Genomic DNA, 26200 nt, shown 5'->3' on the forward strand with positions numbered 1-26200 from the left:
TGAAGGGTATAATCAAAATATATTTGGATGATCAGACTGTTTTAACTGAGCTTGAGAAAAAGGCTAAATCATGTAAGTCAAGACAATTATAGCTGCACTTCATTTTATGTGTCACAAGAGGGAACCAAATAGCCATACAGTAATGTTAGGTGCAAGGGTGTTTGAATAAACATGATAATTTCACTTCCATGGTAAATAGGAGACATTAACTTAGATAAAAGCTATGATTAAATTGAAAAAGTCTAGATACATTTGAAATGATTAAATATGTTTTATTTTTTTTCAAATATCATACAATCGGTGTATAGAGCTGTTATAATAATTTACAACGCATATGAAAAAAGCCACTATATCATAAAGTACCATTAAAAGAATCAAAGACATAAGTTCCAGCAGTGGAAAAAATAAATGTTGGAAAACACAAGACATTCAATAGAGACTTGTCTTTTTCATTATCCTTAGAAACTCCTGCTCGTTGATCTCGCCATCTCCATCTCGGTCTGCTTCGTCAATCATTTCCTTTGAAAGATAGATTGTTTTAACAGTAGGATTGCTGCAATGAATATATTTAGGAGGTGAAACGGAAGATCAACAAGTTACAAGTTAGGATATAACATACCTGCAATTCCTCATCTGTCAGGCTTTCGCCTAGCTCCTTGGCAACTCTCTTGAGATTTTTGAAGGAGATTTTGCCCGTGCCGTCATCATCAAATAAGCGGAAAGCCTTCAGAATTTCTTCTTTTGAGTCTTTTTCACTCTAACAAAACAAAAAAAGAGAATAAAAATCTAATGAAGTCTATCAAGATCGTGTAGGGGAGACCAAGTCCAACCAAAGATCTGCAAAAGATTGAATCTCTTCTCCACTAAGAAAATACATACCATTTTCTGTGTCATCATACAGAGAAAGTCATTAAAATCAATGGTCCCAGAGCCCTCCCTGTCAATGTCTGCAATCATCTTCTTGATCTCTTCTTTCTTTGGTTCAAAGCCAAGGGCACGCATGGCAACCTGGAGCAGCAGAAATACATGAATTGGTTATATTCAATAAAAGAAAGAAAAAAGTTTTCACAAAAAAATGAAGCATACTCTGAACCAGTAGTTGGCATTATGGTGACTAGTTGAGTGTCGTGTTCATATTGGTATAGCCTACCTTGAGTTCCTTCACGTCAATTGTGCCCGACCCATCTGTATCAAACAAGTCAAAGGCCTCTCTGATCTCCTGCTTTTGTTCCTCTGTCAAGTCTGGTTTAGGACCTGCTTTTTTCCTCTGGTTGGAAGTGGTATTGGGTTTTCTGTAGCCTGAAGCCTGTAACATAACAACAAGCTGACAGTTTAACTTTGTAAAGCTGAACATGTGACAAACATGAACTAGAATCACTATTATCTACACAGTTCATTGTAGATGGCTAGCTGTTGTTATACCCTAGCTGTAGATAAGGTGCAGGTCCTGAAATTAGTCTAGTGGTAACTGGTCAGATTTAGCTAACACCTTTTATTCATTGCAGATTTAGCTTGATGCACTGTTTACAGCATTTAAATCAAATCAAATTTTATTTGTCACATACACATGCTTAGCAGATGTTAATGCGAGTGTAGCGAAATGCTTGTGCTTCTAGTTCCGACAATGCAGTAATAACCAACAAGTAATCTAGCTAACAATTCCAAAACTACTACCTTATAGACACAAGTGTAAGGGGATAAAGAATATGTACATAAAGATATATGAATGAGTGATGGTACAGAGCGGCATAGGCAAGATACAGTAGATGGTATTGAGTACAGTATATACATATGAGATGAGTATGTAAACAAAGTGGCATAGTTAAAGTGGCTAGTGATACATGTATTACATAAAGATGCAGTAGATGATATAGAGTACAGTAAATACGTATACATATGAGATTAATAATGTAGGGTATGTAAACATTATATTAGGTAGCATTGTTTAATGAAGTGTTTATGAAGTGCATATACATTTCCATTAATAAAATATGTTAGCTACCTATTTAGCTAAATACCCTGTGGCAGGTCAAAATGTATGGATTGTTCGTTTTGGGCCCTGCTTAGTGAGATGTAACACATTCTTCTTCCTAGCTAAAACTGAAGATAGTGCATGGAGCACATGGGACATTTTTGAAATTTTATTTAACCTTTATTTAATCAGGCAAGTTCGTTAAGAACAAAATCTTATTTACAATGACGGCCTACACCGGCCAAACCCGGACAACGCTGGGCCAATTGTGCTCCGCCCTATGGGACTCCCAATCACGACCGGTTGTGATACAGCCTGGAAATCAGCCACTGTAATCTTTGGGTGGGCCGTCTTAGCGTTTTTTCAGGTCGCCTAAGTTCAAACGGTGTAAATATACAGTACCAGTCAAAAGTTGACATACCTACTAATTTTTTCTTTATTTTTACTATTTTCTAAATTGTAGAAAAATAGTGAAGACATCAAAACTATGAAATAACATATATGGTATTATGTAGTGTTAAACAAATCAAAATATATTTGAGATTTTTTAAAGTAGCCACCTTTTGCCTTGATGACATCTTTGCTTACTCTTGGCATTCTCTCAACCAGCTTCATCTGGGATGTTTTTCCAATAGTCTTGGAGTTCGCACCTATGCTGAGCACTTGTTGGCTGCTTTTCCCTCCCTCTGTGGTCCAACTTATCTCAATTAGGTTGAGGTCGGGTGATTGTGGAGGCCAGGTCATCTGATGCAGCCCTCCATCATCTCCTTGCTCAAATAGCCCTTACACAGCCTAGGTCATTGTCCTGTTGAAAAACTAATGATAGTCCTACTAAGCGCAAACCAGATGGGATGTCTTTACTATTATTCTACAATGTAGAGAATAGTACACATGATGAAAAACCCTGGAATGAGTAGGCGTGTCCAAACTTTTGACTGGTATTGTATATAATTAATTGTATACATTTTCGTGAGGGAAAAACCCTTTAAGTGTAAACCTAAACAACTAAAACCAGATAACGTACGCAGAAAAGATAATGGATCTATATCTTTTTATCATATAATCTTTGAGAACTAACAATTACCAAAAAAAAGCTAGACAGTCAGGGAGAATAGAACATTCCAAAACAATACATTTAGCAGTATTCATGTTTGTTATTATGTTTAAGCTAAAGAACACGACATTATCCATGGCAGAATATGTCATATTGCAGGAAATTTGCTTTAACAATGCAACACTGTCTTTCAGCTGCATGGCAAAATGTGTAGCATTGCAGGAAATTAGCTTTAAAAAAAGCTCCATGGAGAAATTGGCTTTAAAATGCTACAATTTCTCTACGGAGCACCAAGATGGGGGGCCTCTAAAATGTAGCCGCGCGGAATGCCGACCGCACACATTGCCACAGCCCCTACCACCTAAGTCCCTTTTGAATCCAGAAATAAACTTGGTAATATCAAGAAATTAATACCATGACCTAGCCCAAGTCAATGAAGCTAACTTAGTAAGATAAGTTAAGCAAGCAGAAACATCGTAGCTGGGTCATTCCACCAATTAGGTGCCTTGTGAGTAGTGTAACTTTGTGAGAAAAAAAACGTTCACCTAATTTTAACATTGTCCCAAAGAGCACATGTTCAACTTAATAAGCACAGGTTCAACTTAATAAAAAACATATTTCCCATCTCAGTAGGTTAAATTTAAAAAATACTATAGTAACAGGGTTGACTGTACGTAACAGGGTTGGCGATTTCCTCTTAAATCATCCATAAATCCCCTTCAGACAGGCGGAATGGAAGCTTGTTGTGTGAAACAGGGAGGGGGCAATAGCAGAGGTGCATAAAGATGACGGCCCCCCTGTACCTACAAAAAGTTCCCCGTATTGTACATTGCTCTCAGTTATCCTGTTTTTTTTTTGTATGGTCATTAGCAAAGTATACATGATCCCAATTTTAGCTTCAAGACGCAGGCAATTTGAAAACTGAAAAATGTATTGTGCTGATTTATTGGAACATTGAACCATATCGTGTGCCATAGTTTTAAAACTCAGTGGATAGAGCTTAAACAATTGTCATATCTGAATTCTGCAATCCTTATGCACGTCCGCCATTGAATGCAAGCTCACCCCCCAAAATATTTGTGAAAACATTGGCAAGCTCAGTTTTCCACCACGAAACACCAGACATTTTTTACAAAACAGTAGAACCACCTCACCTGCTTTTACACCATGATTTGACTATTAGATGTTCAATGTTTCTTGAGGAGAAATATATTTAAAAGGGAATAGTTTCACCATATTAAAAGTAGAGTTCAGTTCATGTAGCTGGGTTGACCTCAATGAGGGACAGGTTTATAAAAAAAAAAATTAAAAAAATAAATCACATTATATGAATAATAATCTTCAAAAATAACTCTGTCAAAGCAAAATAATACTTTACAACGATGGTGTAAACTTGGAGAAATGCTGGGGTTAAGAGTTAAAATCGTCCTTGAAGTCAGAGGATGCACAGAGTGACATATCAAAAAGCTGAATTTTGGTACTTCTTCAGCAAGTCTTTATTCAAACAGATGTATTGAATTTTCCATGTGGTCTAACATCATAATTAAAGGGCACTTAATTTAATATGGAATTCAATATGTGCACAATTTCTAAATAAAATATCAAAGTGACGCAAAAGGTACTCATTTCGTGGAACGACCCAGCTAAACCCTGTGAATGTCATCTTGAAAAGGTACAGCTATATTCCATCTACGTCAGCTAGCTAGACAGATGAGTTTCTAGCTAACGTTAGTAACTTAGTGAAAGTATCTGTTTACTAAGATAGCTCGTTAGCTAGCTACAGTACCTAACGTTAGCTACCTTGAAATCCATCTAGCTAGCTCAACCGAAAAAATATTAAACTAACTGACTAGAAAGCTATAGATATTAGTTAGTAAAGCAGAGTTACATACCATCTCGAAATATCAACCCTGGGACGAACAAAATTGATTTATTGCAACTTGAATTCAACAAGGTAAAGCTAGAACAGTATCAGGCGGCAGGTAAACAAAGGTTGCCTGAAACTACAGTAGGAGAGTATTTCAAATGACAAGGGAACAGTCCAATAGAAAATGAGTAAATCTTGAAGAAAACACGGAATGGCTTTCTTTGGCCAATAGTGGAGTACGTGGGTGGAACATTAGCGCTGGGGTTCGTATGGTTCTTTTCCTGTCTCCTAGCAACAAACGTGCAAACCGGCGCTTGTTTGCGCACGCGCTCACACATAACTGGAACAGCGTGTGAGCTGCCGCACACGAACAGCAAGTTGTTAGGAAACATTTCGTAGTGTCGTGCAATTAGTTGTGATTTGCAAATTCATATCATCTTCCATTGAATGTAAGTTTCCCTTCAATGTACATTATCTGATGTTTTAGGGCAGCAGAACCCGATTTTCATGCGAATATTCTAAAATCCACATAAAAACAATATTGGCATTTTCCCAACAGAGATGTTTATATCAAATCGACGTCTAATAACAGTCTGTGCGTGATGATGTGGTGCATATACTAATAACTTTTACGGTTAAATTCCCATCTACTGAATAAAAACGTTTAACGGGTTTCCATTGTATTTTCAACTCCAAGAAGATGTTGCATTATATAGCGAATACACTATTGTATCACGTGCCCTGTAGCCAACAGCTCACAGATAAAATACGGGTATACATGATGAGAGAGAGAGATTACATTTATTTGTCAAACGGCAGCCAAGCATCGATCATCACCACATAAGACCCTTGATATTTATTGGAAAGGAGCACCAAGTTCATCACAGTGCAGTTTCACTACCCTGTGAAGTTCATCCTCATTGATTTAATCTAGCCTAATAAACTGCATGCTTTCCCGAGTCATAGTGGGAAGACCAAACAATATCATCATGTGACTCCAAGTTCACTTTCATATGATGGTTATTATATCAATATTTGCACATAAAGGCATTTCTGCCGATATTTCTTGCATAATTAATTTTAGACACAAAAAGATCCCACCTTGTCTAGTGTATTTTGTTTTCTCGACATTTGGAAAGTTTACCAACAAATTGACTGTTTCCATCAGGCCTGTCTTCAAATGTTTTTTTTTTAATCAGACATGTACTTTACTTGCATAAAAAGTTTGGATGAAAACCTGTTTTATGATACTAATTCTTGGTATACAGTCTGAACAAATCTGCAAAACTTGGAAAGTTTCCTTACTAGCCAAAATATTTAATACAATTACATTTTAACTTACTCTACCGGTTATCTGTATGGTTGGTGCTTCAGCTGGTTGAATTAAGAGCCAAAATATCCACAGCAAAGTTCTATTTACCCAACTTTTTAGAGGCCTGGTACTGCCATTGAAGTTTCGATCACCTGGCACATGCGCTAAACCATGTAAACTTCGGTTAGTATGCATGCATCATGCGCATGTACTTCCATCTTTTGCACGTGCCAAACACATCTTGATTGCCACACACAGTGACCCGCGTTCTAAAGTCGGGTTTAATAATACTTTCCTGTTGATATTTTGTCTAAAATATTGAACAGTTGAAGGACCAACCAATAATTGTTAAGTAAAACAATTATTGTACTCAACATTCATGACAGACGAGAGATGTTTAGGGTTTTGTTCGATGTCAATGTGTGTGACTATGCTGTACATAATGGAAAGCTTCGCCACATTCGGGACTAGCTAGCTACTTCAGACAACTTTATTCAGCACTGGCTCCTCCGCTGGTTCGTAGAACTAGCCACAATCAATAAAGAACAGTATTCATTGCTGTACATCTCACTGTGTATTTTGACATAATTAATTATCCTTCTGGTAAATAGTTTGGACAGCTGTTCTATTTCCCCCCAGAATTACCCTAACATCAAATTCCAATCTTACTGGTATTACAGGAAATGGGAATTACTGTAATTAATCAGAGACTTCATAATGGACTGCAGCAGCTCACAGGTTTGGCGGTTGTCACACATTCCTTTTTGGGCCCCAATAAAAAAAAATGTATTAAAACAGGAGAGTCCTCCTTGGTGTGTGCACATGTTTCAGCGTCAAATTTATTTAACTAGGCAAGTCAGTTAAAAACAAATTCTTATTTACAATGACGGCCCTAACACGGACAGGTGCTGGGCCAATTGTGCGCCGCTCTATGGGACTCCCAATCATGGCCGTTTGTGATACAGCCTGGAATCGAACCAGGGTCTGTAGTGATACCTCTAGCACTGAGATGTAGTGCCTTAGACCGCTGCCCCACTCGGGAGCCCTATTCTGCTTTCTGCAGAGCAGTCTTCCCTTGTTCATCACATGAAAGAGCAGAGGTGGCAAGTTGTTCTCATTAATAACTGTTTTTATTTACTTACTTTTCTGCTCTTTTGCACACCAATATCTCTACCTGTACATGACCGTCTGATCATTTATCACTCCAGTGTTAATCTGCAAAATTGTAACTATTCGTCTACCTCCTCATGCCTTTTGCACACATTGTATATAGACTCCCCCTTTGTTTTCTACTGTGTTATTGACTTGTTAATTGTTTATTCCATGTGTAACTCTGTGTTGTCTGCTCACACTGCTATGCTTTATCTTGGCCAGGTCGCAGTTGTAAATGAGAACTTGTTCTCAACTAGCCTACCTGGTTAAATAAAGGTGAAATAAATAAAAATAAAATAAAAATAGAGATCTCTGTGAAAAATACCGCCATCTTGGTTTCAATAATAAAACTGACATCAGCCATATGACCGACAAGTTGGACTTGAACAGTCTCAGCAAAGAAATGATTGGCAAAACAAAGTTTTAACAACTCTGTTGAAAAACAATGTGAATCTAGTTTTGGTCAATGGTGAGGCAAGTGAAAGACTAACCCAGCACTGCTTTAGACACTGTATACCTGTGGTTGACAGGGTGAAGCCCGCCGTTTTGACGACTTTGCATGAAACAACAGGAGCTGTCCCTGTCACCTATGCCACACAACTGAGTAAGAACTGCGTCGGCACCGGAGTCGAAGTCTCCATGTGGAGAGACTGCAGTGGCAACGGAAGGAGAGCATCAATGGCTGTGAACATCTTTGCTGATTGCATTGCGCTGGTCATAGTGGTCCTCACAAGCTCTGTGCTCAGCAAGCTGCAGGCCTTGGACTGGTTCTGGGGCTGTGCATATCGTCTATACACCACACAATGAAAGACATTAATCTGCTCCCCGGTGCTGGAACAACTGACTTTCTTTGCGTCCATCACATTCAAAAGCACATTGAAGATAATGGTGAGTAAACAACAGGAAAAGATGGAGCCTCTGTCCCACAAGATTAACAAGGAAGAGCAGGAAACTCATACAGGTCTGATGTGCTTGAACTCATGGTGCTTGGACGACAATCAATTAGCAGCTGAAAGATTTGAATGGAGGATTATCTCTAGATGCTAATTTCTCAAGACTGCTGTTGAGAGATTACGCCGAGGATGGTTTAATGTCCCAAGATATGAAGAACAGTGCTGGGAAAGTCTATGCCAATGTGACGTTGAAGTTGGAAGCAGGGAGGAAAGCCCTGGATTTTGTATTTCTTGTGTTGCAGACAGACAGAGATTATTACTGGTATAGATCCCAAATAAGTGGAAGGGCAATCAAATGTTATGGCGCTATGATAGTTTTTAATTAAACAGCTTTGTGTACTATAATTTCTTATATATTGAAAACAGTGTGAAATGCATATATAATATGTTTTATACTTTGAATCCAAATATACTGAAATGAAGTTATTAGAGCTTGTTAGCTGGCCTGGCAGAATTTTACCACATGGTGGAGACAAAGGATATGAACATTGCACTCTGTCACTTCATGGTTTCTTTGTGTGTTGAGCTCAGTAAATGTTTTCATGATTATCCCCATCCTAGAATTACATGTTGATCGTCTCACATCACACCTCATGCACATTTTATATGATACATTCCACCCAGATCCAAAGTTACAGAACAAGCATAGAATGTGTGACATCATTTGATCAACCTCATTACTGACTACAAAGTGAGCATTATAGGCTATTGAGGTGATGCTCGCGGTATTCAACATGGAAGATTAAACACAGAGTCCAGTGTCGACCCTTTAACATCTTGCCACCAATGACATGTAACAGGCTCCTTCAAAGATGAGCTCATCTTCTAAAACCCAATGAATAATGTACTGTTGAAGTGTCACTGAAAAAGGAAAATGTATTTTATGTTGTTGTCAGTGTTTACCTGACTCTCGATTTGCTTCCTATGTGTCTCAACTTTGAACACTGCCTAAATCCCAGCCAACAGGGCATGGTTTCATGACTTGCTTGGTCCTGTTTGTCATAACATAGCAAGAGTTTGCAGAAAAGGAAATTTCATAGACAAAGTAAATGTCTCAGGTCTGACTAATCTAAAACCCTGCTAAAAAGGTTAAAGAAATATCAACATTTCTCACTAGGTCCCAGAAGCTGTCTTGATTTTATTTAACAGTGAACTTAATTATGAACTAGAACTTACCATTTTTATTTCCATTGGTCATATTCTAACAGACTGTGATGGCTGTATTTTGGAATCCAAGCTATTTTAACTGTAGCGTCACTCAGTGGTTGTGTTTATGTGAATTGGTTGGGGTGTGATGATGACCAATGAAAACATGACAACTGAGAAGGAAATGGGTAAGACCAAACTAGGGACACATTTGGAAGGTCGAACTAGACACTTTTTAAAAATTCTTGTCTGCTCACAACCCAACCTATGTTTGAGGAGTGTCTGGAGGAATCCAAGGCCTAATACTTCGTCATGGCAAACAGAGTTAGACAGTGTACCTGGAATTAGATGAAAGCATTTGTATCTGAAGTACTGTGTGAAAATTATGTCCATGGCACACAAAGCCCACACAAGACCTACTGTTTCAACTCCGTATGATTCTAAAATTATCATCAGTCCGTGTGAGGATAGTCAAGTGAACAGGAAGTATTATTTTGTGCTGAGTCATTGTTGTCTGGCTGTGGTTACATTTTTCATTGATATGCATGCATCCAATTACCGTGATATTATCAACCATAATCTGAGTTTTAGATGTGTGAAGCTCTGTTCTTTCTAGTCTGTGTCCAGTGGTTACTTTGAAAACAGACATTAATGGCTTTGACTCAGATTAAAATTGATTAGACAAAATGTCTAAATGGCATACTTCATAGAAACAGCTTTTATGCAATTCACGACTTAACGCAGAGTTTCTGTTTGAAGGGGCCATTCAAATAGTCAATTTACTTTTGTTAAATTAGACAAGCCCATTGTAATTTACTCTGTTGTACTTTCTGCTGCATTTTTGTTGTTGTTCTTCAATAACATAGCACAGAATCACTGATTCTGCTCAAAAGTTCTTCCAAGCTGTGGGGCTAAGCTGAAGCCTCTACTGGTCTCAGGTTGCACCAGCCCAGGGTCTTTTATGACGCAGGTCTGTCAGTAAGCCCAGTCTTTTCTCTGCTAGTGCTGTGCAGGGTTGGCTGGTTCAGTTACAACGTCAAAGTGGGCTTGTGCAAGTGTCGGTGTGTCTGTACTCGCATTGGAGGGAGCATGTTATCTGAGGCCCACAGGGGAAGCCTCTCCAGATTTCAGCCAGCTGCCCTGCTATAAACTTTTCAGAGTGGAGGAAGAAGACTATGGAGGGGGGAACACGCAAATCTCCATTCAAACTACTTTCGAATATCAACTCTTAGGCTTTCTTAAAGGAACGAGAAGAGGCCAGAGAGGGGTGGACCTTGCCCTCGAGGATAACAAGCACCTTTCCAAGTGTTGTTCACGCTTAATTTCCTCTCGGCTTGAGAGTAGGCGGCATGTTGCACCAGAGGGGGGGTTCTCAAACAAACTATCTGACCCTGGTGGTTAACTGAAATCAGGCTCTGTGAGGCTTGCTGGAGGAGGGAGGGAACAGCAGTTAGCGTGAGGCCACCGTAGGGCTGCTGCACTGCTAACACACAGCAGCAGCAGGGAAAAAGGGAAGAGATGGCTACAGGAGAAATCACCACTCTACCCACCACACCTGAAGATGGAGGCAGTGGCAGCTTCCCTCCAGGAAACTTTAAGGAGCCCAAGAGGCTGTACTGTAAAAACGGGGGCTACTTCTTGAGGATAAACTCTAATGGAAGCGTGGACGGGATCCGAGAGAAGAACGACCCCCACAGTAAGTGGTTCCAGTCCATTGCATGGCAGACAAAGCTTCTTTATGCTTTGTAAGGGCGACAGTGAAGTAACCGGGAAATCATGGAGGACTAAAGTGAATTTCAATGCATGCGTTTATGGCTTCTCCAACATTCAAATAAGTTTGCCTAGTTCTTGTACATTAGCCTTTGCGAGTGCTTTCATGAATGTGGTAAGTGTATATTTTGATCTCATTCAAGTCACCTGGGTGTGTAACACTGCCATACATTAAAAAGGCACTGCTATTACGTCACTTGTAATTGAAATGTCCAGAAATAAAATGACATAACTTTCATGTGAAATGTGTATTAATACATAGACCAACTCGAGTTCACATAAGGAAAGGCCATTGATAGTAATTGAGGATCTAGGTTTGTGTTTTTATCACTTCAGTATAATATATATTGGAGTGTTATTAATTAGCTTTAAATGTAACATGCAACAAGTAATATGTAAGGTTTGCCCTTGACACATTTAAACCACCTCATCACTCACGATCTAGTTGTTTTTTTCTTCAATGTATGTATCTCAGAATTCATCAGTAATTGGTAGGAGGAGAAGGGGCCCATGTCGAAGAAGGGGTTTTCATCACAGGAAGCACTGCTCAGTAGATCCTTGGGTGATAAGGGATGGGACATGGAACAGGTGCACTCAAACAGCTGTCCAAAATCACAAGCAATTAACTACTAAGAGTGGAGACGACAGACATTAGTCATTTCAATTACTGCCCAAAAATTGGCATCATGTGCTTTACAGTACCATTTATCTTTACTCAGTAAGGCATATATTCTATAAGTGTATGTAATAACAAATACACGAAACTGGAAGAGAACCTCATTATCTGTCATGACCATTCATTCAAATAGAACACTGTTGACGTACCAATTTGCATTCTCCATATGATTTAAAGCAAGGGATGATGAAAGTAACCATGGCTGAAAGAGAAAGTTTCACTTAGAGATGAGATCACGAGACCTATTGCACAGATGTTTAGTAAACTTTCATGCTCCCTTGCACGTAACAACTACTAATTATGTATTTTTTCAGAGAGGAATGGATCTTCATGACATTAGTCATTACACAAACCCTAAGTGCATACAGATGCCTCTGATATACTATATATATTTATCACAAAAGTGAGTACACCCCTCACATTCTTGTAAATATTTGAGTATATCTTTTCATGTGACAACACTGAAGAAATGACACTTTGCTACAATGTAAAGTAGTGAGTGTACAGCTTGTATAACAGTGTACATTTGCTGTCCCCTCAAAATAACTCAACATACAGCCATTAATGTCTAAACCGCTGGCAACAAAAGTGAGTACACTCCTAAGTGAAAATGTCCAAATTGGGCCCAAAGTGTCAATATTTTGTGTGGCCACCATCATTTTCCAGCACTGCCTTAACCCTCTTGGGCATGGAGTTCACCAGAGCTTCACAGGTTGCCACTGGAGTCCTCTTCCACTCCTCCATGACGACATCACGGAGATGTCGGATCACGGAGATGATCACGGTGGATGTTAGAGACCTTGCACTCCTCCACCTTCCATTTGAGGATGCCCCACAGATGCTAAATAGGGTTTAGGTCTGGAGACATGCTTGGCCAGTCCATCACCTTTACCCTCAACTTCTTTAGCAAGGCAGTAGTCGTCTTGGAGGTGTGTTTGGGGTTGTTATCATGTTGGAATACTGCCCTGCGGCCCAGTCTCCGAAGGGAGGGGATCATGCTCTGCTTCAGTATGTCACAGTACATGTTGGCATTCATGGTTCCCTGAATGAACTGTAGCTCCCCAGTGCCGGCAGCACTCATGCAGCCCCAGACCATGACACTCCCACCACATGCTTGACTGTAGGCAAGACACACTTGTCTTTGTACTCCTCACCTGGTTGCCGCCACACACGCTTGACACCATCTGAACCAAATAAGTTTATCTTGGTCTCATCAGACCACAGGACATGGTTCCAGTAATCCATGTCCTTAGTCTGCTTGTCTTCAGCAAACTGTTTGCGTGCTTTCTTGTGCATCATCTTTAGAAGAGGCTTCCTTCTGGGACGACAGCCATGCAGACCAATTTGATGCAGTGTACGGCGTATGGTCTGAGCACTGACGGGCTGACCCCCCCACCCCTTCAACCTCTGCAGCAATGCTGGCAGCACTCATACGTCTATTACCCAAAGACAACCTCTGGATATGACGCTGAGCACGGGCACTCAACTTCTTTGGTCGACCATCGCGAGGCCTGTTCTGAGTGGAACCTGTCCAGTTAAACCGCTGCATGGTCTTGGCCACCGTGCTGCAGCTCAGTTTCAGGGTCTTGGCAATCTTCTTATACCCCAGGCCAGCTTTATGTAGAGCAACAATTGAGTTTTTTCAGATCCTCAGAGTTCTTTGCCATGAGGTGCCATGTTGAACTTCCAGTGACCAGTCAGTATGAGGGAGTGTGAGAGCGATGACACCAAATTTAACACACCTGCTACCCATTCACACCTGAGACCTTGTAACACTAACGAGTCACATGACACCGGGGAGGGAAAATGGATAATTGGGCCCAATTTGGACATTTTCACTTAGGGGTGTACTCACTTTTGTTGCCAGCGGTTTAGACAGAAAATTTACACTGTTAAACAAGCTGTACACTCACTACTTTACATTGTAGCAAAGTGTCATTCCTTCAGTGTTGTCACATGAAAAGATATACTCAAATATTTACAGTGAGGGGTGTACTCACTTTTGTGATATACTGTATATACGTTTACAATGTACTGTCTTGCCATTTTGCCTTATGAGGCCAGTTTGATAGGAACTCATTTTGTTTTTTGAACTATGCTAAAAATATGTTGTTGAAATATGCTCCGTTGGCACAGCACATGTAGGCTTATCTGACTCTACAAAAAGTATTATAATCTGGGTGCTTCTCTTCAACTAAATACTTGACTTTCAATAAACCATTACTGCAATATAAAAATATTGTTACATCGTTATTTCGTTTTTATATTTTGAGCACCTCCTCCCAGCTGCCCACTGCACTGAGGCTAGGTAACACGGTCACCACCGATAAATCCATGATAATCGAAAACTTCAAGCATCCCCAGCTTCTCCTTTACCCAAATCCAGATAGATGTTCTGAAAGAGATACAAAACATGGACCCATACAAATCAGCTGGGCTTGACAATCTGGACCCTCTATTTCTGAAACTATCCGCCGCCATTGTCGCAACCCCTATTAACAGCCTGTTCAACCTCTCTTTCGTATCGTCTGAGATCCCCAAGGATTGGAAAGCTGCCGCGGTCATCCCCCTCTTCAAAGGGGGAGACACCCTGGACCGAAACTGTTACAGACCTATATCCATCCTGCCCTGCCTATCTAAGGTCTTCGAAAGCCAAGTCAACAAACAGATCACTGACCATCTCGAATCCCACCGTACCTTCTCCGCTGTGCAATCTGGTTTCTGAGCCGGTCATGGGTGCACCTCAGCCACGCTCAAGGTACTAAATGATATCATAACCGCCATCGATAAAGACAGTACTGTGCAGCCGTCTTCATCGACCTGGCCAAAGCTTTCGACTCTGTCAATCATCATATTCTTATCGGCAGACTCAGTAGCCTCGGTTTTTCTAATGACTGCCTTGCCTGGTTCACCAACTACTTTGCAGACAGAGTTCAGTGTGTCAAATCGGAGAGCATGTTGTCCGGTCCTCTGGCAGTCTCTAAGGGGGTGCCACAGGGTTCAATTCTCGGGCCGACTCTTTTCTCTTTATATATCAATGATGTTGCTCTTGCTGCAGGCGATTCCCTGATCCACCTCTACGCAGACGACACCATTCTGTATACTTCTGGCCCTTCCTTGGACACTGTGCTATCTAACCTCCAAACTAGCTTCAATGCCATACAACACTCCTTCCGTGGCCTCCAACTACTCTTAGACGCTAGTAAAACCAAATGCATGCTTTTCAACCGTTCGCTGCCTGCACCCGCAGGCCCGACTAGCATCACCACCCTGGATGGTTCCGACCTAGAATACGTGGACATCTATAAGTACCTAGGTGTCTGGCTAGACTGTACACTCCTTCCAGAATCATATCAAACATCTCCAATCTAAAATCAAATCTAGAGTCGGCTTCACTCACGCCGCCAAACTTACCCTAGTAAAACTGACTATCCTACCGATCCTCAACTTCGGCGATGTCATCTACAAAATATCTTCCAATACTCTACTCAGCAAACTGGATGCAGTTTATCACAGTGCCATCCGTTTTGTTACTAAAGCACCTTATACCACCCACCACTGCGACCTGTATGCTCTAGTCGGCTGGCCCTCGCTACATATTCGTCGCTAGACCCACTGGCTCCAGGTCATCTACAAGTCCATGCTAGGTAAAGCTCCGCCTTATCTCAGTTCACTGGTCACGATGGCAACACCCACCCGTAGCACGCCTTTCCTTCCAGTTCTCTGCTGCCTGTGACTGGAACGAATTTCAAAAATCGCTGAAGTTGGAGATTTTATCTCCCTCACCAACTTTAAACATCTGCTATCTGAGCAGCTAACCGATTGCTGCAGCTGTACATAGTCCATCGGTAAATTGTCCACCCAATTTACCTACCTCATCCCCATACTGTTTTTATGTACTTTTCTGCTCTTTTGCACACCAGTATCTCTACCCGCACATGACCATCTGATCATTTATCACTCCAGTGTTAATCTGCTAAATTGTAATTATTTGCCTACCTCCTCAGGCCTTTTGCACACAATGTATATAGACTCTCTTTTTTTTCTTCTACTGTGTTATTGACTTGTTTATCGTTTACTCCATGTCTAACTCTGTGTTGTTGTCTGTTCACACTGCTATGCGCTTATCTTGGCCAGGTCGCAGTTGTAAATTAAACTTGTTCTCAACTAGCCTACCTGGTGAAATAAATGTGAAATAAAAAAATAATTAAAATCTTGCTTATTTGATATAATATATGTTTGCTATATCTGTCTCTTTTCAACACCATTAATAACACTGAGTGTACCAAACATTAAGAACATCTTCCTAATATTGAGTTGCACCCCCCCTTTTGCCCTCAGAACAGCCTCATTTTGTCAGCGCATGGACTCTACAAGGTGTCAAACGTTCCACAGGGATGCTGGCCTATGTTGACTCCAATGCTTCCCACAATTGTGTCAAGGTGGCTGGATGTCCTTTGGGAGGTGGAGTTTTCTTAATACACACGGGAAATTGTTGAGCGTGAAAAACACAGTAGCATTGCAGTTCTTGGCACAAACCACTGCACCTGGCACGTACTACAACACCGCATTCAAAGGCACTTAAATATTTTGTCTTGCCTATTCACCCTCTGAATGGCACACATACACAATCTATGTCTCAAGGCTTAAAAATACTTCTTTAACCTGTATCCTCTCCTTCATCTACACTGATTGAAGTGGATTTAACAAGTGACATCAATAATGGATCATAGTTATCACCTGGTCAGTCTGTCATGGAAAGAGCAGGCGTTCTTAATGTTTTGTACACTCAGTGTATTACATCTATTCTATACTGAACAAAAAAATAAACGCAACATGTAAAGTGTTGGTCCCATGTTTCATAAACTGAAATAAAAGTTCCCAGAAATGTTCCATATGCACAAAAAGCTTATTTCTCCCAAATTTTGTGCACAGACATATGTATATCCCTGTTAGCAAGAATTTATCATTTTCCAAGATAATCCATCCACCTGACAGGTGTGGCATATCAAGAAGCTGATTAAACATCATGATCATTATACAGGTGCACCTTCTACTGGGGACAATGAAAAGCCACTCAAGACAATGGCACAGATGTTTTCAAGTTTTGGTGGAGCGTGCAATTGGCATGCTGTCTGCAGGAACGTCCACCAGAGCTGTTGCCAGAGAATTGAATGTTAATTTCTCTACCATAAGCCGCCTCCAACATTGTTTTAGAGAATTTGGCAGTATGTCCAACCGGCCTCATAACCGCAGACCACATGTAATTATGCCAGCCCAGGACCTCCACATCTGGCTTCTTCATCTACGGGATTGTCTGAAACCAGCCACCCAGACAGCTGATAAAACGGAGGAGTAAAGCTCTTTTGTGGGGAAAAACTAATTCTAATTGGCAGGTCCTGGCTACCATGGCTGCACCCTTGCCCAGTTGTGAAATTCATAGATGAAGGCCTAATGAATTTATTTCAATTGACTGATTGTTCAGTATAGAGCAAATGGAGTTTACTGTGACACTAAAACATTTTCCTCTCCTCAGTCAAGCTTCAACTCCAGGCGACCTCAGTGGGGGAGGTAGTGATCAAAGGGGTCTCAGCCAACCGTTATCTGGCCATGAATGGAGATGGAAGACTGTTTGGAACGGTGAGTGAGCCTCACCTTCCTTTGAGCAGCACAGTTCACAAGGAAACTCCATTCCATTTGCTTTGATATTGTCACGATCAACTCATGCTTTACTATAACAAGGACATTATCATGCCTAAGATAAAGGGTTTTAATTCAGTTATGCTGAAAGCAAATATTATGTTGTCATACTGTTACAGGTTTTGGTTTTTCCATTTGTGTTATGAGGTTGGACTTTTAACACATTAGCACGTAGGATGCACCGATTGGTGTCACCTCACTATAGTCAGTATGTGTTTCACCTGTGCTGGCCCAGGTGCTATTTAACAGTGGCTGGCTCAGTGCTCCAGTTGTCTTGAGATGTGGAGGGTTAACACCTTTAGTTTACGCTTCTGATTTGATTTCTATAGACAAACAATTTATCTGATCTTCCCTGTTCTTGTTCTGCTCTAATTTTTGGTTTGCTTCCTGTCTTTAAGCTTGGTGTGTGTTTTATTGTTAGCCTGTTCTTGGGCAAATTTAGTGGGCACTCACTATTGGTCTTTAGGTTCCAGTTGTTGTTGCTAGTCAACTTTCAGTGGACACCCCCATGAGTGTCTTTTGTTTTAGTTTTTGTCAGTGACTCTTTGTTAGTTCTCTTTTCTGTTTGAGCAACAATTTTTGGTTTTCTTACTGGGGAACGTAACAAAATTTGAACCCAGGACCTCTCGCACCCGAAGTGAGAATCATAGCCCTAGACACCCTGTGTCTGTGGGACGGCTGAGTAATTTAGAGATTCTGTCTTTTTGGCACACTTGTCTCCGGCGAAAAAAGGCGACATTGTTGCACTGCTTTTAGAATATCAGGGTTTATTCTCAATGTGCCAACTCAAAAGTGGTGGAAAAAGTACCCAATTGTCATACTTAAGTAAAAGTAAAGATACCTTTTTAATAGAAAATTCCTCAACTAAAAGTAAAAGTTACCTAGTAAAATACTACTTGAGTAAAAATCTAAAAGTATTTGGTTTAAAATATACTTAAGGATCAAAAGTAAATGTAATTGCTAAAATATACTTAAGTATCAAAAATGTGACTATTTCAAATTCCTTATATTAAGCAAACCAGATGGCGCCATTTTTTTTAATTTAAATTTACGGATAGCCAGGGGCACACCAACACTTGTGTGTTTAGTGAGTCCGCCAGATCAGCAGCAGTAGGGATGACCAGGGATATTCTGTTGATAAGTGTGTGAATTGGACCATTTTCCTGTCCTGCTAAGCATTCAAAATATAACAAGTACTTTTGGGTGTCAGGGAAAATGTATGGTGTAAAAGTACAATATTTTCTCTAGGAATGTAGTGAAGTAAAAGTAGATGCCTATCGAGTGAACCCTGAAATGAGAGAGAAACTCTGCAGTGAGGTACAGTATATTCATGAGCAAGGCATTGCACAATATGGTAACAGTCCATGGAGTTCGCCCTGTATATTAGTACCTATGGCGGATGGATCCTGTCGTTTTGTTCTGATTTTCGGAAACTCCACGCTGTTACAAAGTTGGACTCGTACCCTTTGCTCAGGGTTGACGTGTGGACTGTGTTGGCGCTGCTAAGTACGTTAGCAAGTTGGATCTGCTAAAGGAATATTGGCAGGCCCCAGCACCTTCAGGATATTGAGCACCTTCAGGATATTGAGTCTATTGAGTCTGTTTCGCAGCTGCCAACCTGACAGTTATCCTGACAAAGAGCAAAATTGCCTGAGCAACAGTTAAATATCTCGGGAAGGTGGTGGGGCAAGGGAAAGACCGACCGGTCCTGGTAAAAGTGGAGGCCATCAATAACTTCCCAGTGCCAGCTTCTTGCCAGGAACTATGCTGATTATTGGGAATGGCTGGCTACGACCAGGCTTTTTGCAAGAACTTTGCCAAGGTTGTTGCGCCACTTACAAATTTGACCAGTCCGATAGTCGTTTTCTGTTGGAGCCCCGACTGTCAGGAGGCTTTTGAGAAGAAAAATACCCTTTTGGTCTCTGCTCCGGTGCTATCTGCTTGCTCCGGATTTCCAGCGTCTGTCTTGTCTGTACACCGATGCCAGCGGTGTAGGTGCAGGGGCTGTGCTCCGAGAGAAAGACTATAACAATGTTGAGCAGCCTGTGGGGTACTTTTCAAAGAAATTGGCCTCATATCAAAAACACTACTAATGAGAAGGAGATGCTCGCTTTGGTACAGGCTCTTCAGCACTTTGAGGTTTATGTATCGGTCCCTGCACCTCTGGTGTATACCAATTAAAACCCTCTCCTTTTCCAGCAAAAATGATTTATGTTTGTGTAGAATAACATTAATCGACCAATCAATACAAAAACACAGGAATTGAAACAAACAATTCTGAAAATCAACCTGCAATAGAGCATGCTGGGAAATATGATGATGGGCATGGTTTTGAGTGTTTTACTCTCACTCTTAACTCGGCTTATTAAGACCAAGACTGGAGTTCTTTAGCACCGCTGAGTCAACGAGTGTTAATTTAACTCCTGAATCACTAGAAATGTTACACTGAAAAAAACTAGGTAAACTAGGACTGGCCAATTTGCTGTGTACAATACAATACACTGTTGGTTCACTCAGACTCCCTTCTACTCTCTGCTCAATAAAATCACAAATATTAATTTGAAAGACAGTTGATATCTTTGCCATGATTTCTATGTCAGTACGCTATGTAAAATGCATTTGGAAAGTATTCAGACCCCTTGACTTTCCTCACATTTTGTTACGTTACAGCGTTATCCTAAAATTGATTCAATCGTTTCCCCCCTCATCAATCTACACACAATAATAAATTGATAAAGTAAAAACAGGTTTTTAGACATTTTTGCAAAGTTATAAAAATTGTATTTTTTAAATTATCACATTTACATACGTATTCAGACACTTTACTCAGTACTTTGTTGAAGCACCTTTAGCAGCGATTACAGCCTCGAGTCTTCTTGGGTATGACGCTACAAGCTTGGCACACCTGTTTTTGGGGAATTTCTCCTATTCTTCTCTGCAGATATTCTCAACTTCTGTGAGGTTGTATGGGGAGCGTCGCTTCACAGGTATTTTCAGGTCTATCCAGAGATGTTCGAGGCCGGGCTCTTGCTGGGCCATTCAAGGACATTCAGAGACTTGTCCCGAAGATACTCCTGCATCGTCTTGGCTGTGTGCTTAGGGTCATTGTCCTGTTAGAAGGTGAACCTTCACCCCAGTTTAAGGTCCTGAGCACTCTGGAGCAGGTGTTCATTAAGAATCTCACTGTACTTTGCTCCGTTCATATTTCCCTCGATCCTAACTAGTCTCCCAGTCCCTGCCACTGAAAAAACCCCCCACAGCATGATGCTGCCACCACCATGATTCATCGTAGGGATGGTGCCAGGTTTCCTCAAGACGTGACATGTGACACTTGGCATTCAGACCAAACAGTTCAATCTTGGTTTCATCAGACTAGAGAATCTAGTTTCTCATGGTCTGAGAGTCCTTTTGGTAAACTCCAAGCGGGCTGTCATGTGCTTTTTACTGAGTAGTGGCTTCCGTCTGGCCACTCTACCATAAAGGCCTGATTGGTGGAGTGAGGCAGAGATGGCTTTCTTCTGGAAGGTTCTCCCATCTCCACAGAGGAATTCTGGAACGCTGTCAGAGTGACCATCGGGTTCTTGGTCACCTCCCTGACCAAGGCACTTCTCCCCCGATTGCTTAGTTTGGCTGGATGGCAAGCTCAATGCTGCAGACTTTTTTTGGTACCCTTCTCCAGATCTGTGCCTCGATACAATCCTGTCTCCGAGCTCTACGAACAATTCCTTCGACATCATGGCTCGGTTTTTACTCTGACATGCACTGTCAACTCTGCAACCTTATATGGACCAATCACGTCCAATCAATTGAATTTACCATAGGTGGATTCCAATCAAGTTGTAGGAACATCTCAAGGATGATCAATGGGAATAGGAGCTCAATTTTGAGTCTGATAGTAAAGGGTCTTAATACTTAAAACAAAAGTTTTAGAACACCTCATTCAAGGGTTTTTCTTTATTTTTTACTATTTCCTACATTGCAGAATAATAGTGAAGATATCAAAACTATGAAATAACACACATGGAATCATGTAGTAACCAAACAAGTGTTAAAGCTGCTTTGATGACTGCTTTGTACACTTTTGGCATTCTCTCAACCAGCTTCCCCTGGAATGCTTTTCCAACAGTCTTGAGGGAGTTCCCACATGCTGAGCACTTGTTGGCTGCTTTTCCTTCACTCTTCGTTCAGACTCATCCCAAACCATCTCAATTTGGTTGAGGTCAGGGGATTGTGGAGGCCAGGTCATCTGAAGCAGCACTCAATCACTCTCCTTCTTGGTAAAATAACCCTTACACAGCCTGGAGGTGTGTTTGGTCATTGTCCTGTTGAAAAACAAGTGTTTGTCCCACTAAACCCAAACCAGATAGGATGGCGTATCGCTGCAGAATGCTGTGGTAGCCATGCTGGTTAAGTGTGCCTTGATTTCTAAATAAAGCACCCCCCATATCATAACACCACCTCCTCCATGCTTCACAGTGGGAAATACACATGCAGAGATCATTCGTTCACCAACATTGCATCTCAAAGACATGGCAGTTGGAACCAAAAATATCCAATTTGGACTCCTGACCAAAGGACACATTTCCACTGGTCTATTGTCCATTGCTCATATTTCTTGGCCCAAGCAAGTCTCGTCTTCTTATTGGTATCCTTTAGTCATGGCTTCTTTGCCGCAATTCGACCATGAAGGCCGGATTCACACAGTCAACTCTGAACAGTTGATGTTGAGATGTCTGTTACTTGAACTCTGAAGCATTTATTTGGGCTGCAATTTCTGAGGCTGGTAACTCTAATGAACTTGTCCTCTGCAGCAGAGGTAACTCTGGGTTTTCTATTCCTGTGCCGGTCCTCATGAGAGATATCATCATATCGCTTGATGGTTTTTGCAACTGCACTTGAAGAAACTTTCAAAGTTATTTAATTTTGTCTGAAAGTAATGATGGACTGTCATTTCTCTTTGCTTAGTTGAGCTGTTCTTGCCATAATATGGACTTGGTCTTTTACCAAATAGGGCTATTTTCTGTATACCACCCCTACCTTGTCACAACACAACTGATTTTCTGAAATGCGTTAAGAAGGAAATCAAATCCACAAATTAACTTTTTTTAAGGCACACCTGTTAATTGAAAAGCATTCCAGGTGACTACCTCATGAAGCTGGTTGAGAAAATGCCAAGAGTGTGCAAAGCTGTCATCAAAGCAATGGGTGGCTATTTGAAGAATATGTTTTGTTTAACATGATTTGAATGATTTGTTGGTTACTTTTTTGGTTACTACATGATTCCATGTGTTATTTCATAGTTTTGATGTCTACACTATTATTCTACCATGTAGAAAATAGTACAAATAAAGAAAACCCATTGAATGAGTTGGTGTTTTTAAACTTTTGACTGGTAGTGTACGTAAATAAGGTATTTCTGTTTTTAATCAATTTGGAAAACAAACAAAAAATGTTTTTTGCTTTGTCATTATGGGGTATTGTGTGTAGATTGAGGAATTTTTATTTAATCCATTTTAGAATAAGGCTGTAACGTAACAAAATGTGGAAAAATTGAATGGGGTCTGAATACTTTCTGAATGCACTGTATATAAAAAAGTATGTGGACACCCCTTCAAATTAGTGGATTTGTCTTTTTTAACCATACCTGTTGCTGACAGGTGTTTTAAAATGGAGCACACAGCCATGTAATCTTCATAGACAAACATTGGCAGTAGAATGGCCTAACTGAAGAGCTCAGTGACTTTCAAAGTAACACTGTCATAGGATGCAGTGGAAACACGTCACTGGAGTGATGAATCACACTTCACCATCTGGCAGTCCGACGGACTAATCTGGGTTTTGCGAATGCCAGGAGAACGCTACCTGCCCGAACGCATAGTCCCAATTGTAAAGTTTGGTGGAGGAGAAATATTGGTCTGGGTCTGTTTTTCATGGTTCAGGCTAGGCCCTTTAGTTCCATTGAAGAGAAATCTTAACACTACATTATTGACAAAATGACATTCTAGACGATTCTGTGCTTCCAACTTTGTAACAACAGTTCGGGGAAGGCTTTTTCCTGTTTCAGCATGACAATGCCCCTGTGCACAAAGCGAGGTCCATACAGAAATGGTTTGTCGGGATCGGTGTGGAAGAACTTGACTTGCCTGCACAGAGCCCTGACCTCAACCTCATCAAACACATTTGGGATGAATTGGAACGCCGACTGTGAGCCAGGCCTAATCTCCCAACGTCAGTGCCCAACATCACTAATCCTCTTGTGGCTGAATGGAAGCAAGTCTCAGCAGCAATGTTTCAACATTGAGTGGAAATCCTTCCCAGAAGAGTGTAGGCTGTTATAGCAGAAAAGGCGGGACCAACTCCATATTAATGCCCATTATTTTTTAATGAGATGTTCGAGCAGGTACCACATACTTTTGGTCATGTAGTGTACATGCACAAATATTCCAATAATTTAGGTATAGTTTCAAACATTCTCACACCTACCGTTTTAAATGTATCAGATTAGCTAAACTGCTGATGTTAAAATGTAAACACTAATACTCAGGCACTATTTAAAAGGGGGGTTGGAAACATCTTTCCTTCCAAATAATATTTATTGGTGTCTAAAGAATCATCAAATAACATTTAGTCTTCCCAAAATGTTTTTTAGGATGAAAAAAGGCCCTAGGTAAAACTCTGTCTTACAAAGAACCCTCGTTCTCTAAAAGTGTTCTTCAGATAAAAATGCTTTTGGTAGAAAATCTTTTGGAACCCTTTTTTTCCAAGTGTGTGTTAGCAGTGAACGGAGGTACTTCTGGACTACTGGAGAAGTGTGAGCAGTGATGACTGACTTATGTGGTTTTGTGGTTCAGAGGGCTCCTCTACAGTGTATTTAAACCCCAGGAAGTGTTTCCTGTCACTTCCTAATGAGTAACCAGGCTAGCCGCTGGGCACTCACTGGTAGACACATTACAGGCACTGCACCGTCACTGATGTGGTCAATCACTCAGAAGCTGCTCGCAGGGTGAGAGAAAGCTCCAGTTTAGGTGTAGCCTGCTGGAAGTAGGTCGCTATGTGTTTGGGATTGTATTATTTGTCCTTAGCCACACTCACCAGTCTTATGTACAGGGTCACAAGCTGCTGTATAAGCATTGTTCTTTTCACCTCAAATCTCTTCCCCCTAATAATAGATCTAATCCTGAGCAAAGTTTCCATGATATCACTGTCATATGTCACTCTTTGGATAGACTATATTCATACAATATATTTAGAAAATATTAGGTCATGGGGATTGATTTGAGTTAAATATAAATTAATATAGTTACTGTTTCCCTAACCTCTGAATTGAACTTCCTATTGGGTTCTCCCATGCCTGTTGTAAGTGCCAGGAAATGCTTCCTTGTAGGGTTGGTTAAGTCCATAACAGTTCTCCTTTATAGGTAGCCATGGTTGAATGGAAAACAGGCCCCCTCTTGTTGGATAGGACATGGGCAGAGAACTCAGCTGGCAACATAGATTTGAGACATGTGATTGATGTCATCAGGTCTTCCACATTGTGGAAACAGTGTGAGTTTTCCCATTCATACTCATGTAATGAAAAAAACTATACAGGAAATATATTATTGAACACTGAATACGGATTTGTCCACTTGAAATGAAGTTACTTAAAAAATAAATTCACCTCTTTGGCTTGGCACTACTGAAGAATATCTTCATTAGTGTGTGACATTAAACAGCAGTTGACTGTTCTGGAGTCTCCACTGAAACAATGGGGTTATTGAGGTCTGAGGTGTTTTACAGAGTAAATCAACGTCATTAAAATGTCAACATTACAAGCTTTTCCTCTTTCTCCACAGAGCATATAAAAAGGAACTATATGAAATGCTGTCAACATTAAATGGCTTATTTTCATTAAATGTCATAAGGACCGAGACAGAGCTTTGATTAAACATTTTGTTAACATTACAACTATTAGTATTTCCACGTTCCCCCCCTGGTAGCTAGGACCTAGGCTAAGTTATGTACATGACATGAAATTAGTTATTGTTTAATACTATGAATAAACATCATAGCCCAAAGCTTGGCACTGGTGGACATTCCCTATTGAACATGGCTTTTAATCCAGGAGTAGATTTATTCATCTGGGTCTGGGAAACCGGCCCATTGTGTTTCATTGCATAAGACAAACACAAACAGTGTTTCATTGACATTCATCATTGGTTCAGTATACAATATGAAACTAGATCAAGCGTATCCACGAATAACACAACTGGACCAACAAGTGTATTAAATTAACCTCTAGATATTAAATTAATGTTTTTCCTTCGTTCTCTCCCTCTTCAGAGACGGACAACAGATGAATGCTACTTCATGGAGAGGTTGGAGAGTAACAACTACAACACCTACCGCTCTCGGAAGTACCCTGACATGTATGTGGCGCTGAAAAGGACTGGCCAGCACAAGTCAGGATCCAAAACTGGACCGGGCCAAAAAGCCATTCTCTTTCTCCCCATGTCAGCCAGACGCTGAGCTGAGCTCACCTTGTTTTACTAATCTTAAAACTCAGCCTGGCTGCAGTGCAAACAAACAAACGAGATATGAAAAAGACAAAGCTCACTC

General features: G+C 40.7%; 2 protein-coding genes across 3 annotated transcripts; one reads left to right on the forward strand and one right to left on the reverse strand.

Annotated features, from left to right (window-relative positions):
- Positions 1-256: 256 nt before the first annotated feature.
- On the reverse strand, positions 257-6424 carry LOC112256298 (caltractin). Of its 2 annotated transcripts, none has more exons than XM_042325654.1 (5): positions 6236-6424; positions 1151-1306; positions 880-1008; positions 620-757; positions 257-519 (listed from the first exon to the last, which is right to left on the reverse strand). In XM_042325654.1, the coding sequence occupies exons 1-5, from the start codon at positions 6398-6400 to the stop codon at positions 430-432; spliced, it is 678 nt and encodes a 225-aa protein (XP_042181588.1). In that variant the 5' UTR covers positions 6401-6424; the 3' UTR covers positions 257-429. The 2 variants fall into 2 exon arrangements, with proteins under 2 accessions (XP_042181588.1, XP_024285217.1); XM_024429449.2 differs by lacking the exon at positions 6236-6424 and adding an exon at positions 4919-5065.
- Positions 6425-10401: 3977 nt separating this feature from the next.
- fgf2 (fibroblast growth factor 2) lies at positions 10402-26119 on the forward strand. Its single transcript, XM_024429450.2, has 3 exons — positions 10402-11152; positions 17439-17542; positions 25925-26119. Exons 1-3 carry the CDS (start codon positions 10975-10977, stop codon positions 26108-26110), a joined length of 468 nt encoding a protein of 155 aa, XP_024285218.1. The 5' UTR covers positions 10402-10974; the 3' UTR covers positions 26111-26119.
- Positions 26120-26200: the final 81 nt, after the last annotated feature.

Source organism: Oncorhynchus tshawytscha, linkage group LG08, assembly GCF_018296145.1.
Source record: "Oncorhynchus tshawytscha isolate Ot180627B linkage group LG08, Otsh_v2.0, whole genome shotgun sequence".
Taxonomy (NCBI): Eukaryota; Metazoa; Chordata; class Actinopteri; order Salmoniformes; family Salmonidae; genus Oncorhynchus; species Oncorhynchus tshawytscha.

Coding starts and splice junctions, on each gene's coding strand:
- LOC112256298 (XM_042325654.1), bottom strand. CDS start 6,400: ATGCATACTAACCGAAGTTTACATGGTTTAGCGCATGTGCCAGGTGAT. Junction 1,009..1,150: donor TTGACGTGAAGGAACTCAAG/GTAGGCTATACC, acceptor CTGCTGCTCCAG/GTTGCCATGCGTGCCCTTGG. Junction 758..879: donor GTATGATGACACAGAAAATG/GTATGTATTTTC, acceptor TTGTTTTGTTAG/AGTGAAAAAGACTCAAAAGA.
- fgf2 (XM_024429450.2), top strand. CDS start 10,975: ATGGCTACAGGAGAAATCACCACTCTACCCACCACACCTGAAGATGGA. Junction 11,153..17,438: donor AGAGAAGAACGACCCCCACA/GTAAGTGGTTCC, acceptor TCCTCTCCTCAG/TCAAGCTTCAACTCCAGGCG. Junction 17,543..25,924: donor ATGGAAGACTGTTTGGAACG/GTGAGTGAGCCT, acceptor CTCCCTCTTCAG/AGACGGACAACAGATGAATG.